General features: G+C 52.3%; 1 protein-coding gene across 4 annotated transcripts in view; it reads right to left on the bottom strand.

The window, feature by feature from the left end:
• The window catches only part of CAMK1G (calcium/calmodulin dependent protein kinase IG), a 28,702-nt gene extending 13,761 nt beyond the window's left edge, over nucleotides 1–14,941 (bottom strand). For 2 of the 4 annotated variants that reach the window (XM_028530735.2, XM_036015755.1), the window contains exons 1-2: nucleotides 14,871–14,941; nucleotides 4,326–4,446 (exon numbers count right to left, since the gene is read on the bottom strand). In XM_028530735.2, coding sequence (XP_028386536.1) covers nucleotides 4,326–4,417 — 92 coding nt within the window. In that variant the 5' untranslated portion in view covers nucleotides 4,418–4,446; nucleotides 14,871–14,941. Of the gene's footprint in view, nucleotides 1–4,325; nucleotides 4,447–13,857; nucleotides 14,575–14,870 lie in introns of those variants that run through there. The other 2 variants (XM_036015754.1, XM_036015756.1) reach the window with 2 other exon arrangements.
• Nucleotides 14,942–15,218: the final 277 nt, after the last annotated feature.

Raw genomic sequence — 15,218 nt, 5'->3', positions numbered from 1 at the left:
GTGGCTGGTACATAGTTTCCATCGTCATTGTGGGTGCCTGATGGTTTGACATGCCAATCCTTTCTTTCATCCACCACACGGGAGAGAAAAAATTCCACTATAGACTCAGGGACTGGGTGCTACTTCCTGGATCTTTAGTTTGGGAGGGACTCCCAGAGGCTCTGCTTTGCTACGGAGAGATTTCTCCACTTGGCAAACCCATTGAAGAGAGGTCACTGCAGAGTCAATTTACTTTGCCTCTCTCAAGATGGCACAGGGTGGCACGCCAGAGTGGCAGTTGGAAGTCTCACTGGGGCACAGGGCTCAGACACAGTGAGAGAAAAGACTCCTGTATCCATTGTAGATGGTGGTAATGACCCCGAACCCATGATCGGAGGCAGGGGGCTGATTATCCTCTTGTTCAGTAGCATCTGTGAGAGTGGAAGACAGAACCCGGCAGCTCTGGGCCGGCTTCTGAAGACAGAGAGGATGGAACCCAATAGCAGCGCAGTGTGCGATTCCAAACTACAGGCTTGTTGGTCTGAAGGGGGTCCTCTGGAGACCAGACCATCAGAGCAGCACTTAGCTAGTGGAGGATGCTGGAGCCTGACCGTCCACGTCAGAACCTCAGCTTTTTAGGTGGCAAGTCACTGAACTGCTATATAACCAGTTTCTTTATCTGAAAAGTGTGAATATTGATAGTATCTGATTCATACGGTTGTTTACAAGATTAAATGAGTAAATGAAAGTGCTTAAAAGTATTCCTGACAGCCACTAAGCCACATGTGTTAGTTGTTATTATTATTATTATTATTATTATTTGAATACCATGAGGGAGGACACCTGGTAGTAACAAGAGGCAATAAAGTTTAAGGGAGGAAACAGCTGAGTCATCCTCACTGCCACGTGGGTGCCGGAATGAAGGCCCAAGCGCAGCGAAGCTGGTGGAAAGGACCTTGAGAGTCCGCATAGAAAATGCTCAGTGTTTCCTGTGTCTGAGTTTCCTGTCTCCCCAGCTGCACCGGGAATGGAGTTAATCAGAGCCTTCCCAGCTCGTCTAGTCATTCATCCGGTCACTCCTTCCTTTCATCAGGACTTATTGAGCACCTACTGAGTCTTAGATGCCGGAGGTAGAAAGTACGCTTCAGCACTTAAGCTGCCTGTAGACTAGTGAGGAACACAGGCAAATAAACAGTTGCTATTTAATTTGAAAAATATTATCCACTATTCAGTGAATGCTTGTGGTGCTGACAGGACCTCTCTGTGTTAGGCACTGGGGATAGTTCTGGGTGAGCTTAGAATCTGGTGTGAGAGAAGCACATGGAGAGAAGCAGGAGGTGTCCCGAGATCTCAGACGGTGCAGACTCAGGACGTGCGTCTGCCGTGGCTGGGCGGGCTGTGCCCCGAGCAGTTCCAGCAGACGCCATTCACCTTGGAGCCACTGTATATTTTCATGTGGCAGCTATTCCCACATTTCCCCGCAGCCTCCCGGCAGCCTGCAGGTTGGAGAAAAGGGCAATTGTCCTAACGTGTGCGAAGTGACCACTGGGAATGGCCAAGGAGGACACACGTCACGGCTGTCTGACGTAAGAACACCCGGAGCTCAGTTTAAGGAATGAGTGAAAGTTAGTCCAGTGGGAGAAACACAAACGAACTTGGAAGTGATGTTTCAGACGGGGTTGGAGAAGAAGCATGAGAAAGAGCATGGAGGTGTGGACCAGCAAGTAGGGGTGAGACTCCACTTTCCTTCACCTATAAAACGAGGGAGTTGAACCACGTGAGCTTAATGATGCCTGCCAGCGGTGACATTTTAGGATCCACTTTGAGTTCTCCTTTCACCTTTATCTCTACAACCACACATGAATAATCCCCTGATTTCAAAGCTGACACCCACTCTGGGTCCTCTTGTGGAATGGAATCAAATTAAGGTCTTCCTGGGGTACCACCCACAGTAAGGTGTCTGTCAGTGGCATGTGTTGTGGCAATTTGAAACAATGTCACAGCTCTTCTGCCTCAGGCTGCTTTCTACTGTGTGTGTGTGTGTGTGTGTCAGGGCTGTGCGTGACAGGGACAGAGGAGAGCGGTTAGGAGACTTAATTGTGCCATCTGTCAGGTCAGGGAGCAGAGAGCTAGTTTTGAGTAGTCAAGGTCGTTCAGGTCAGGAGGCAAGACAGGAAGAGCCTTCAGAGCCAGGAGTAATTGCTCCAACAGAACTCAGTTTGCATTTCCTGCTCTGAATAGCTCTCTGCTCTTGCTGGGATCCTGCGTGGCAGGGTGAGGGCAGGGGCCAAAAAGAAAAACCTCTTCCTGGTCTGTGAAGGGCAGCTGGCCTGGAACTTGGGTGATACACCTCCTGCTATGGACTACTTTAGCCCAGTGTCCCTACAGCTAGCTGTCCTAGGGCCCTGGAATTGTGGATGGTGTCTGTGCAGATTTAACAAAAGCCTATTCTCCCTGGTGGGTTGTTGCAGAGGAGCTGCGGACTAGCGGGAAGAGGCTTTGTCATGGGATTCTGGTGCATCCAGATGGGGACTGTGCTCTGCCACGTGGCTGCTCTCTCCACGCACCTCACCAGGGTCAGTTGTGGGGTCTCCAGCCCCGGGCTGCCGGTCCCCCTCCTGAGCACCACAGGCAGGCCTCCCCTGCAGCTTCTCCTCCGCCCTGACTGCTGCAACACTGACTCGACCCTGCTCGTCCTCTAGCTTTCCCCAAATCAGCGTGGAGCTGGATACAGTAGAGCTAGTGGGAGCACGTAAAATATAGATTCCTGGCCGCTGGGTCCTGGCTTCCCAAATCCCAGTTCCGTAGACCTGGGGCCAGGAATCTATATTTTTCAAAAAGTTAAAAGTTATCTAGGCTAAAATAATTAGGAAATTATTATTTCTTAGGGTGAAAATGATACTGTGGATATAAAAGAAAAGGCCTTTATTCTTAGGAGATGCAGACAGACGGTATATTGGTGTTGACCACACTTTTATTTCCCTGTGTCTTCCCTGAAGCATATTCACAGTTAACCGCTAGAGGGATAAGTGCCCAGGGGGCGCTGGTGGCCCCCTGGGTTTAGAAACTGCAGTGTGACTTCGCTGGGCTCCAGGATGGCTGTGCGTGCCTTCTGACAGTCCTACGGCACCAGTCTGAGCTGATGGTGAATGAGCTTCTGCCAACCCAGGCTTCCTTCTCCCCCTTTTCTTGTGTTTTGGGCAAACTATTTCTGATTCACTCATGAGTCTTGCCCCTCTCTCTCTTTTGCCAATACTCCCTTCCTAGCCACTCCCGTCTTGGCAAAGGCCCTTGATGGAGGGCCAGTGCTCTGATGACCAGCACCATGCCTGTGTCACACCTTCTGTGACACAGAGCCCGACTCCTGCCTGGGCAAGGAGGGCCCGGAGGCCTCCTCTCAGGACTGCATCCTCTCTGGCTACAGTGTGAGTGTGGCCAGCCTTGCTGCCTGAGGCCGCTGACTCCTAGCCAAGGCAGAGGGGGAGCTTGCTTAAATGGGCAGCCCACTAACTGCCCCTCTTTTCCCCAGGCCCCTGGCCCAATTAGCCCAGACTAATTAGCTGACCGGCTGTGGTTCGGAGGCGAGGCACGGGGGGGTGGTGGCCTGGAGGTGCCATAGGTGGCTGTGCCCTTGGCGGGGGGTCGGGGTGGAGGGGGGAGAGGCGGGACTGAGTGCACTGAGTGTCAGCTCCAGACAGGCCAGCTCTGCTCCGCTGGCTGTGTAATCATTGCCAAGGGGCGGCACAGACACCCTGGAGGCTGGTAGGAGTTTGGGCTGCAGTGTGACTTTATTTTTCCAACATAGCACTTAACTACGGAGCAGAGACGGCGGTGGGGTGGGGAGCCGATCCAATTGTGTATAATCCTCCAGCTCTCTGAGCCTCTGAAGCATGTTTTCTTCCTTCTACAGTAGACAGTGGGGCTGGCCTTTCATTGCCCAGGGAAATGAAGAAGTGGGGTGGGAAGGCTCAGACAAGTTCTAGGGTCACTGAATCTCCGGAAGTTCCAGAAAGTTTCTGTCCTCCTACCAGGAGCTCACAAGATGTGGCAGATATGGGAGCAGGTGGGCAGGGGGGCAGTCCCTGGGGGAAGATCAGAAGGTAGAAGCTGGGGGAAGGGCTGATTTTCCCTGAGGGCTCCAGTGTGTTAGACTGTCCTCTGTTTTATCCCAAGGTACCTTCCCCTCCCCTCCCCCACAAGGCCCCTACTCCACCTTCCTAGGTCCCTGGGAGCTGCTGAGATGATGTCCCTGCGTGTCCATCTCTGCTGGCCTGGAACAACTCCTTTCCAGCTGCCCCCAGCAGTGCCCAGCCTCCCCCCCCCCACCATCTTAGCCCTGCACTCACGATCCCAGCACTTCCATGAAGATGAAGGTTTTCCTGATGTTGGTGGTCTGCTTCTTCCAGGAGCTGCAGTCCTCATCTTCCTTTCGGCCCATCGCCTCCAGAGTTGAAGCTTCTGGGGATGCTGTGAGGAAGGGAAGAAAGGGCCTGGTCTGCTAATTTCGCATATGCAATGAGATACGTTGTGAAAAGAATCGAAAGTACATCCTTCAGGGAACAACTAGAAGGCTGAAGAGTAGAATCTGGATATTTGGCAGAAATAAGACTATTCTCTCTGCTTCCTTTGTCAACCACTACAACAATTTTATTGAGCATCTACTACATGCCCATTGTGCTTGCCACACACTCAAGGAGTTTGGAGTCCAGTGTGCAGAGGAAACTCTACTTTGCATATACACAGTTAAGGGCAGTAACACATACCTATATAGATTAACATGGACTCACACACCTTGAGGGGGCCTGGGATGAGCCGAGGCATTTCCTGTGTTGCCAGGTGGCCCCCAAGGTGTTTATTCACATTGCTGAGTCAGCCCCACTTCCTTTTCTATCATCCCAGCTCTGCCACCTCCGCCAATCCCCAGTCCTTCCTGGTTCCCCCTCTCCCCTACCTGTTACGGATTAAATGAATGGACACTAGATGAATGAGCATTGTGTTTCCTCTGTAACTCACAACATCCAGCACAGAACTGGGAAAATGGTTATTCATTGAACTCTAAACTGCATCATGTCTTAACTTTGATATCCGAGTTCTCGAATTACCACATTCATTCAATTGCTGACACCGAGACGTGCCCGGCGTTGGCTGTCCGATGGACAACACAGACGCTGGCCCCGCCCTCCCGAGGCTGGCAGGCTTGAGGAGACAGGCAACAAGCAAGTGAACTACTGTGCACAGTGACACCGTATGGGAAGACCCTGAACAAAACCCAGGCTTCGAGTAGAGACATATAGGGTGGGTCTTCTTTAGATGAAGGTCGGGGACACCTCTCTGAGCAGGTGAGGTCAGTTCATGGAGGCACCAGCCCAGTGCAGAGGGTGTCAAAGAGCATTCTGGCAGAAGGAATGAAGCACAGAAGTCCACAGAGGGAAGGAGCCTGAGGGAGCTGAAGAGACAGCGTGGCTGGGGCAGAGTGAACTCCGCCCGGCATGGAGCGGTAGGTGGGCAGGGAGAGGCAGGCCCGGAACAGACCTGAGAAGGCCTTAGAGACTCCCTTACATATTGTATTTTCTTCTTAGTGAGACTGGGAGACATTGGAGAATTTTTAGCCAGGGAGTTAAATTAGACCACAGAACTGAGGTTTTAAAGAGCTCACTCTGGCTGTTCTATGGAGAACGGAGGGGAGGGGGCAGGGGCTAATCCATGGAGAGTAGGAAGGGGGCAGAAACCTGTAAGGAAGATGGTAGTGGCTTGGACCGCAGTGGTAGGGAAGGAGGGAAGTGGATGGACCCGGGATATATTCTGGGGGCCGCATTTTCTACGATACTAAGTGATGTGTCTGTGGTGGGGGTGAGAGGAGCCTAGACTGACTCTTGTGCTTCCGGTAGAAACACCTCATGGTAAAGGTGCCCTTTATGGGGCCATGTTTACTAGAGAGAAGCATGCTCTTGGGGTGTGGTTGGGTGGGTTGGAAGGACTCTCTGGTCCTTTGGGTGCCGTTCCCTAGCTACCCTAGTGCCACTGAATGGAGGGCACTGAGTTTCTGGGAGTGGTGGGTGAGACACACATCTGCCAGCACCCTTCTCCCGCAAACTCGTTGGACCTGACAGAGCGGGAGGAAAGTCTGTCTAATGGCAGTATGTCTTGGGCAATACTTCTCCTTCCCCATTAAAAATTGTGCCAGTAGAATCCTTGGGGTCTTCTCATAGCTTTAGAACAAAGAGACAGTTTGTACCTCCACCATTTAGCATTACATAACATACATTTAGAGGTCAACCTGAGTTCAAATCCTACCTGCACTAGTGACTAGTTAAATTGCCTTAAGCAGGTTAGTAACAGCTTTGAGTCTGTTAACTCATCTGTAGCGTTGGGACAAAGGCCTTTTGGTTTTGAGGAAGAGTGAAGGAAACTGAGTATACAGACGTAGCATATTGTGGCACATGCATCACACAGCTGTAACAGAGAGAATATTGGGGGGATATTAAGTTGATGTTTTTCGTTCCTGGTAATTCCCTTCTGGAGGACTCATGTCATTGAATAGGTTCTACAGTATAGAAGGAAACCTCTTCTGCCATGAAGACGTAACTGTGAATATTAGACCCTGGGAATGAGGACAATGTGACACAGACGAGGTCCTTTAGAGAGGGCAGGCTTGGAAAGACTGACACTTTTGGTCCAGGTGGATCCTGGGAAGGAGATGGGGAGGCAGATGGTGTAGTTGTCAGACACACACATTTTTGCTAACATCCATCCGGGAACAGATGGGCGGGCTTTCAGGCCCCTGCTGGTGGGAGTCTGTACGCCTAGGGGGGACTCTGGCTGCGGCCACATCTGAGAGGACAGAAGTAATGATGGGGCAGGCTGAGGGGGAGAAAGCTGAGCAAGATGGGGTCTCATGACCTGCAGAAGTTCCCCAGGGCCTGTGTGGGGGCTGCAGCCAGCCTGCACCAGCTCAGGCATGAGAGCTGACTGTGCACATCTCTTGTGGGCTCCACGCTTAGTGGCCTCCTGTTATTAGTGTGCAGTTGGCTGTGGTGGGAAACAGGCGAGTATGACCATCAGGACTTTTCCTCATTCCTCCCCCCGCCCTCCAAGAGCCAGATGTTAACACCTATCAGCTTCCCTCTGCCCATGGCCCTGGTGAGGGGAAATGTTGCTACTAGAGGGAATGTCACCTGGGGCCTAGATAAAGTGGTGACCACAATCAAAGAGTCCTCAGATGGAAGCAAATGGCTGGGATCAGGGCCTTCAGTGGAGGGTGTCAGCATGACATCTCATGGGCCAGATGGGCCTGGTCACAACTCAGGGGTTACTCACTATTCAGTGTCTGATGAGCTCCCAGATGACTGGGATTTGAGGTCCTTGGTAGGCCTGATGCCCCCTCTCCCACATGAAAGCCAGGTCAAGTACCTTACAACATGAAACGGCTTCTTGAACTAGAACAGGAGGAGGAAAGGTCATCTCAAGGCTGTGTTTTCCTGAAAGACACTTTATAAAGGGCTAAATGAGGCTCTTTATTAAACCTGAGATGTTATAATGGACAATTTTTTTTTTTTGCTGCCTAGGAGGGTGCACTTTTATAGGGAATAAAGAATACATTTTCTTTGCATATTTTAGTATCGTGTGTAAATTTGGTACACACGATATATATCTTGGCTATATAATTATGAAAACACCTTTGATACAGCCGAGTGTAGATCTGGTAGCTTGTGCTGGTAACATCAGGCTATTTTGTTAACTTGCTCCTTTTGGCAGGGTGGCAGCCCAGGGGGCTGCAGAACTGGCCAGAGCGGACTCGCCCTGGACTTTGTCGGTCCCAGCCTGCAGGGTGGGGACAAATGGGCCCTGGCTGGAAGAGACTGCCTAGAGAAAGATGAAATATTACCATAGAGGGCTATCTTTAGCTGGATACCATTCTGCAGGTTTTTAGCCCCAAATCTAGCAGCTTCCACTTATCAGAGTGGTTGGCATCTAAGCTTGGACTAAAGTGCTTCTTACTGTGTAGACATACTGTGGCTGAGAAGTCACAAAGTATGTGAGGCGAAGAGATGGGCATTGAAAGGAACCAAATCAACGGGGTCATTTTGTGTGTCTCCTTCCTTGCCTCTCTCCCCTTCCGTAGAACAGGGATGCAGACGCTGCTTTTCCACGTAGGAGTCAATCAAAAGTCGCCTTTCCAGCTCCAGCCTTTGGCTGGGCGGTCACCACTCCCCCTTGTGGAGCCCCGTGGAATGACGGCCTGCTCGCTCTCCAGGAGGCATCGCCACCTCATTAGTGATCTGTACTCTCTGTTCCTTCTTTCCCATCTCTCTTAAATAGCTTAAAAACATAGTATTCTTAGCCTAAGCTAAGCTATAAGAAAACATCTTTCCCGCCCACCCCTCCTCCCATACACTCCATCCTAACAATTCAGTTTTATCTTCAGAGCTCCGTGGCCATGTCTGGGGCCAAATCTGAAGCCCTGCTTCATCCCCGCCCCTGGTCCACCCCAGAGAAACCTCAAGGCCCTTCAGAGGAAAACAAATTCTGCGAAGGTGGAAGCTCCAGTATTGCTCTCATTTGTTTCCAAAGCGCTCCCTGACTCTCTCTGTCTCTGGCAATAATTTCTGTTGGGCTTCAAAGCCCCACAACAGCCACTGTAGATTCTCTGAGATTTAGAGCTGATTTCCCACATGCAGCTTCAGGAGATGCTGCGGATGCTGGCATTTGGGGCTAGCTCGTCACAAGGCCAGACCCTCGATGCTATTCTGCAAAATGGCTCTGGGCAAAGGAAATGATCTCATTGCATGGGACTATCTTTGAGTCATGGAGGTAACACTCCTTCATTAGACATGCATCTATTGAGTACCTCGCGTACACACACTGGACTAAATACAGACATTTTTATGATATGAAGCTACCCTGCAAAGTGCCTACAGTCCAGGTGGAAAGAGCAAGCAGAGGTATATAAATGAATACCTAAGGACACAGACCAGCTGATGGGAGTTGGCAAATGAATGAGCAAGTCTGGTCAGGGTCAAAATGGTTCAGAGGTCAACTGTAGGTTAATTGCTTTTGTGTGAGTTTCCCTCACCAGAAAGCAAGTGCTTTAAGGTCAGGGGCCATGGTTCCTCCTCTTGGAATCCCCAATGCCTGGTACTGAGCCTAGGGCATACAAGGGTCCAGCCCGAGTTTGTTACATGAATAAAGGAGGAGGAGAGCCCTGCGGGGTGGGAGGGAGGCCTGATCAGGGATTGCTTTGCAGAGGAGTTGGATTTCGATGGGTACTGAAGGGTGTGGGGTAGGGGTTGCAGTCTTGATACTGCTCTGGAGAAGAACAGCAGCAAGAAGTCCTGCACTCTGGGAAGGGCAGGCAGCAGGACCTCCCCTTTAGCAGCAGAGAGGGCAAAATCAACTTGCCTTCTTTGTCATCGTCGTCACTTCTGGGACAGACAATGCAGGGCCTGAGGCGGGTGGGCTTGAGGTCCAGTTCTTGGTGAGCAGAACTGCCCTGGGACCCTTGAAGAGGCCTCCCCTGACCCTGCTATCTGGAGTCACCTCCCTTCTCCCGAAGTTACTCTGTCATGTGAGCCTGAGCCCGTCTTCCACAACACATCTGACAATTTGAAACTCCCTTGCTTGTTTGTTTGAGGGCATGTCCTCACTAGAAAGTGACTTCATGTGGACACAGACCTGGTCCATCTCCTTGTCTCCCTTGGTCCTAGCTCAGCGCCTGGCTCTTACTAGTGCTCAGGCATATTTTTTGGGATGGTCTTCTGATCTCTTGGGGAAAATTTTTCATAGCCGGGAGGAGGCTACAGAGGGAAAAGTTCTTCCTGAAGCGCAGGATGCACAGCCTTGGGGCGGACCCTGCCTCCTAGTGCAGCCCTTTCTGAGCTTCTGGGGACAGGCTGTGTGATCCCTGTGCATCCAGCCCGGCTACTTATGAGGCGCCGCTGAGAGATCTTGGGCTGTGAGCCCAGGAGGCAGGTGCCCTTCACATGCTTCTTCCATGTGTCGTCCCTGTCCTTCTCTCCTTCCCAGGCTCCATTTGGTCACAGCAGCAGCACTAGCCTGAGACGGAACTGTAAGGCAGATGAGGTTTGTCTTCAGAGGCCTCCTCATCGTCATCACCTTACCCTGGAGGTGCCAGGCCACCTCATGACCTCACACTGCCCTGGACCCTCCATATAACCTCCTTAGCAAGCTTCCGGTTTTGAGTCACAGCTGCTTAGGACTCTGCTCTGAGATGCTTATTAAATCAATAAGCTGGGCTAATTGCTTAAGAGTGTCACCCCTCCTGACAAGATGCCCCAGAGTTTTGGGAGCACCAGGTTTTAATCCCTAGGCATTCAATTTAATGCAATGCCATGCGTTTCCCAAAGCCACTGTATAGTCCTAAACTGGACACTAACACACTGGAGTGATGGGGACAGGGAAGGAGAGAATCTTTGCGTAGCGCCTCTGCAGCCTTCAACCCACAGGTGATGGCTCTCAACTCCACCTGCAGGAAGAGGCAGCCTGCCTTCGCCAGCACTCTCACTTGGGGCACAGTGAACAGGCTTCAGAGCCTTCCGGAGAAACCATGTGTGGGTGGCCCTTTTACTCATCTGAGAGGAGTCAGGCCTCCCTAAGCCTGCTTTGTGCTTCCACGGTTTCCGTGTCTTTGGAGCGTGACTCAGAAAGGCCTGTGGGTCTCGGGAGGGAGGTTCTGCATGGGATCATCCGTCACGAGAATGTGCTGTCTTCAGGCTGGGGCACAGGAGTCACAGCAGTATACAAATCACTTGGTTAAAAAGGGCCTGAAAGGCTAAAGCTGGGACATTTTCTTGCCTGGGCCCCACTGTTTTCTGGACTTGGGCCCACGCTGGACCTTCCATGGTGCTCTGGATTGAGAAACACATGAGAAAGAACTTAGGTCTGGCTCCAGTCTTGGCTTGGCATGGAGGAGCTGTGCAGCCTCAGGCAGATGGCTGTACGTCTCTGGGCACCCACCTCTCTTGGTGAAAAAAGGAGGTGAGATTAAGTTTTTCTTAAGTTTGTGTTTTAGAATGTTAGTTCCAGGAGATTCTGAACAAAGTGGATTTGCTGTCCCTTCAGCAGGTGTCTTTAATGATCACATTAGCATATTAAAGATTCTGTGGACTAGTAAAGACACCTGCTTAAGACTACATAACCCTGGCATCCCCCAAATGCATTAGACTATAGAACTCTTTCCTTTTTCCTAGTAACACCTACTGGCACCCCGGGGAATCTGGGATTGCTCGGAGCTTACTTCAGGAACCAGGGATGAGGCCAGAATGCTCTGTGAGTCTCCACTTGTTTGAGCAATATATGCATTTTCCAGCAGCCTGCAGCCATCAGTCACAGCCCTGCTCTCCGCACGGAGGCCCAGGCACGTGGCTGGGTCTGTGTGTGCTGTCAGAACCTGTTCCAACCCAGGGGCTGCGATTCAAGCTGGCCAGAGCCCAGGCCTGGACCCCAAAGCCTCCTGGAGACTTCTGGCTGGACAGAACTTCTAAGGAACACAGACTCCCCCCACCTCCCAGCCCTTCCACTAGTCCCGCGTCTCACAGACCAACTCTGCTTGCCAGTTTCTGCTCATAAAATCACTGAGGAAGGACATTTCTCAATTGCCTCCTGCAGTTTATTTCAGGCTCAAATCCATATTTAAGTTTAACTGGATTCCTCCTGCTGCAGCGACAAGCCAGATTTCACGTATTGCTTAAGCTTTATTGTGAGTCTTTCATGTAGGAGACAAGGAACGTTCTCTAGGGCTTCACTGGGTCTCTGCGAGGCCAACACACAGGAGCCACTGGAGAGAGCAGCGGCTGCTGCTTGTTCTTCACGTGCTTCTAACCACAGTGGGCCTCAGCTTCCTCATCTGCTGAATGGAAACAATGGTCTTCCTCTATTTCTTAGCATTTCTGTGGGTGTCTAGTACATCAGAGGGCATATAAAGTTCTCCGAAACCACCAAGGTGCTACGCAGTGGGCCCACATGACAGGCACGTGAATTAAGCACCGAGCACCGCGGAGAGAAGGGAACAAATAACATTTTAGATAGGGGTGAGCGCGGGACAGCTGTGAACCCGCTACTCCCTCAGCGGGTCTCAGCTCCCACATGCCTCTCGCAGTGTGAGCATCTCTTCTCACTATGATTCTGAAGTGTTTAAAGACATATAAATTCTCATACATCATGGCCCCGATAATACAAACTAACTGCTTCATTTGGTAGGCAACCAAGAAAACACAGATCTGGTGCAACGCTGTAGGAAACACTGCTGGTGTTGGTTTTTTCAGGGCCAATATGTTCATCGACACCCGGACCCCTTTCTAAGGAGTTTTCAAGGGTAACAGTTTTGACTGTGTGTCTGCCACACGCAGCCTTTGAGCTTAACTCCCATGCAAGGGGTGCCTACTCCGACAGGTGTGGGGCTGAATGCTACAATCCGCCCCAGCCAGGCACTGCCTTCCTTCTGGAAGGTGAGGGGGGGATCCCCACCTGCGCAGGAGCGCCGAAGGCAGCCCAGGGAGCTCAGGGCGGCTGTGCCAAGAGGCTCAGCGTTACCAGCCTCCCCTCCGAGGGCACCAGGTTCGGCAATCCTCACAGACCCTGCAGCCCGCTGGCCCCCTCACGGACTTGCGCTCCTTTTGGCAGCCGCCCAGCCCCAACCCCAGCCCCCTTGCCACCGACCGCGGCGGCGCGCCCGCAGTTGTAGCGCGGGCGCGCCGCTCCGCACGCTCTGCCGCTCCTCCTCTCTCTCCCATTCATCCTGCAACTCATTCACTCCGCGGGCCCTGGCAGGCTGCGGCTGGGCCCCATCCCTCGCAGGCAGCAGGCACGTGTGGCAACTTATTTATGGCCGAGTGCGTGCGTGCATGCGGGAGAGGGGGCGAGGGAGGCACTCCTCTCAGAAGGGGTTCTTTCCAATCCCAGCCACATTGCTCCAGGCCCGCCCCTCCCGGACTGATCCCCTGGGTGGGGCACTGTGCTAGGCACTTCACCTGCATTATCTCCTTTAATGCCTCCCTGCCGCCTTGCAAGGTAGGTGTCATTAACTCCATTTTATAGATGGGATCCTGAGGGGCAGACATGTGAAGCAAAATACCCCAAATCAAGTGGATGGGAAATGACACTCCCTCAGGCAGTCTCCTGGCCCCCTACCACGCAACCTGTTGCCTCCTTCCTGGTGATGGCTGTTGGGTTTCACCTACCCCGCCCTCATCCCCAGGATGCTTTCATGCGGTCCCAACCCCTGACCGCTTTCCCCTCCCTGCACACTCTCCCACCCCAAGGCAGGGCTCGGAGGAGCTAAAAAGGCTGCGTCCCAGGAACACTCAGATTTCTCAGCAACGACGCTGGGGCCCGAGCCATCTATTGCGGGAGCCTCCCCCTGATCCAGCCCAAACCTTTCCTCACTCTAACGTGGGCCTTCTTTCCCAAAGTTTTGCCTCCTCTTTCTAAAGAGTGCTCTCTTCATTCATCACCCCCTCCCCACGCACGCACTGTAGCTATCTGCAGTATCACGGAAAGGTCACTGGTTATGCCAGAAGATCTGGGTTCCAATGCCACTATCATCAAGTGGACACTGCCAGTCGGCAGCTCTGCGACCCCAGGCAAACCGGTTAACCTTTTGAGTCTCAGTGGTCTCGTCTGTGCTAAGGGAGATGCACTACTTGCTTCACCAGCCAGCCGGGTGGACCTGCCCTAAAGGTGATTAAGAAAAAGCACATTATCAACTGGGGAGTGTGGTCCCCGTATCTGGTATTACTAAGCACTTTGTGCTATGGCCTATTGGGTCTCATCTGTGGCCCCGGTTAGCCTGGGTCAGCAGGACTGCCAGGGGCCAGGCTCTGTCTCCAGCCTCTGGTCTGGAGGAAGAGATCATCTCCTTACCCAAGACGGAACCTGCTTGACTCTCTTGACACTTCTCAGCGATTTTCCTCATGATCAATGTATCTGGCTCCAGAGCAAGCAAGCAGCTGGCCAGCCGTGCACTGCAGCCAGACGAGCGAGCGAGAGCCCTGGCAGAGCCTCTGGGAGCCTCAGGGTTAAGGTTTGTGCGTCAAAGTTACGTGGAGAGAAGGGACAGCGTGGATGGGGGGTGGTGGTGGTGGTGGTGAATCCAGACTTCCTTTTTGCATCTTTACCTGAGAAGTGAACTGGGGAAGTTCAAAGGCAGGAGGGAGATGGACGCACCCCTGGGGAAGGTGAAGGAGTGGTCTTGTGACCGACACGCGCTCGGCAGCTGAGTTCTACATCCGAACGCAGCAGCCGGGGACACAGAGCTGGAGCCTGTCCCTGGACCCTGCCAGGGGGACTGAGGCTGTTTCACCTCCCTTGGGTTTGCAGAGCCACAGGCTGTTTACCAGCCTCCTTTTTGCCCACTGGCTGTCCTAATGCTCACCACAGCCCAGGCAGTAAGCAGAACGGGCATTGCCTGGTTTGACAGATGTGGTCAGAGGGGTTAAGGGAGGAAGGCTGAGCCCAAGGCAGAGGCATGCTGGAGGTCCTGACACCCTGGAGGTGGACCACCTTTCCCAGGCACAGAGCCCTGAGGACTGTCCCTGGGAGGCATCCTGCAGGCAGGCATTGCAGGAGGGGCATAGACAGAGATGTGGCTCCCTGTTTCCTGCCCAGAAGTGCAAAAGGTCCCCCCTCAAGCCAGCCCTGAAGTGATGGCTCCCCAGGGAGGCCCTACCTGGACCCCCATTCAGACTTATTTTTCCAAGGCTAAGCTACAACTTACCCTTGACACCACCAGAATCAGGCAAGCCTGGAACTGAGGCTGAAATAAACACCAACTTGCTCACCAAAGTGGCTCTTCAAACCCACTCTCTAAGAGCCGCCTGCCTGCCACCAAGCAAGGAAACCTCCTAAAATCAAGAAAAGAAGCAGGTTCATCTTACCCAGGGACTCAGAAAGAATTCGTGCTCCTGGTGCTCCCACTCCAGCTCCTACAGGTCTGTGAGGATTCGCTGCTCCAGCGCTTTAACAATAAACTGAATTAAAGGGGAGGAATGCAGGGGTTTTCTTTCCTAGGACCGTAACCAGGCAGCCTTAAAGGGGAGGAAAAGTAGCTAGGTGGCTTGCATCTCTCCTTCCTTTCCTCTGCTCTGCTCTCCCTCCCTCCCAGCAGCATTTAGTCTGATCCAGAAAAATGCTTTTGCAAAGGGGCCCTTTTATGCCGTGTGTGTGTACATGTGAGTAATTGTGTTTGCTTTGATGTGTGTGATAGAACGAAAGAGAGGAAAAAG

The sequence above is a fragment of the Phyllostomus discolor genome, chromosome 14 (assembly GCF_004126475.2).
Source record: "Phyllostomus discolor isolate MPI-MPIP mPhyDis1 chromosome 14, mPhyDis1.pri.v3, whole genome shotgun sequence".
Classification (NCBI taxonomy): domain Eukaryota; kingdom Metazoa; phylum Chordata; class Mammalia; order Chiroptera; family Phyllostomidae; genus Phyllostomus; species Phyllostomus discolor.
This window is presented reverse-complemented; position numbering and strand designations above follow the sequence as displayed.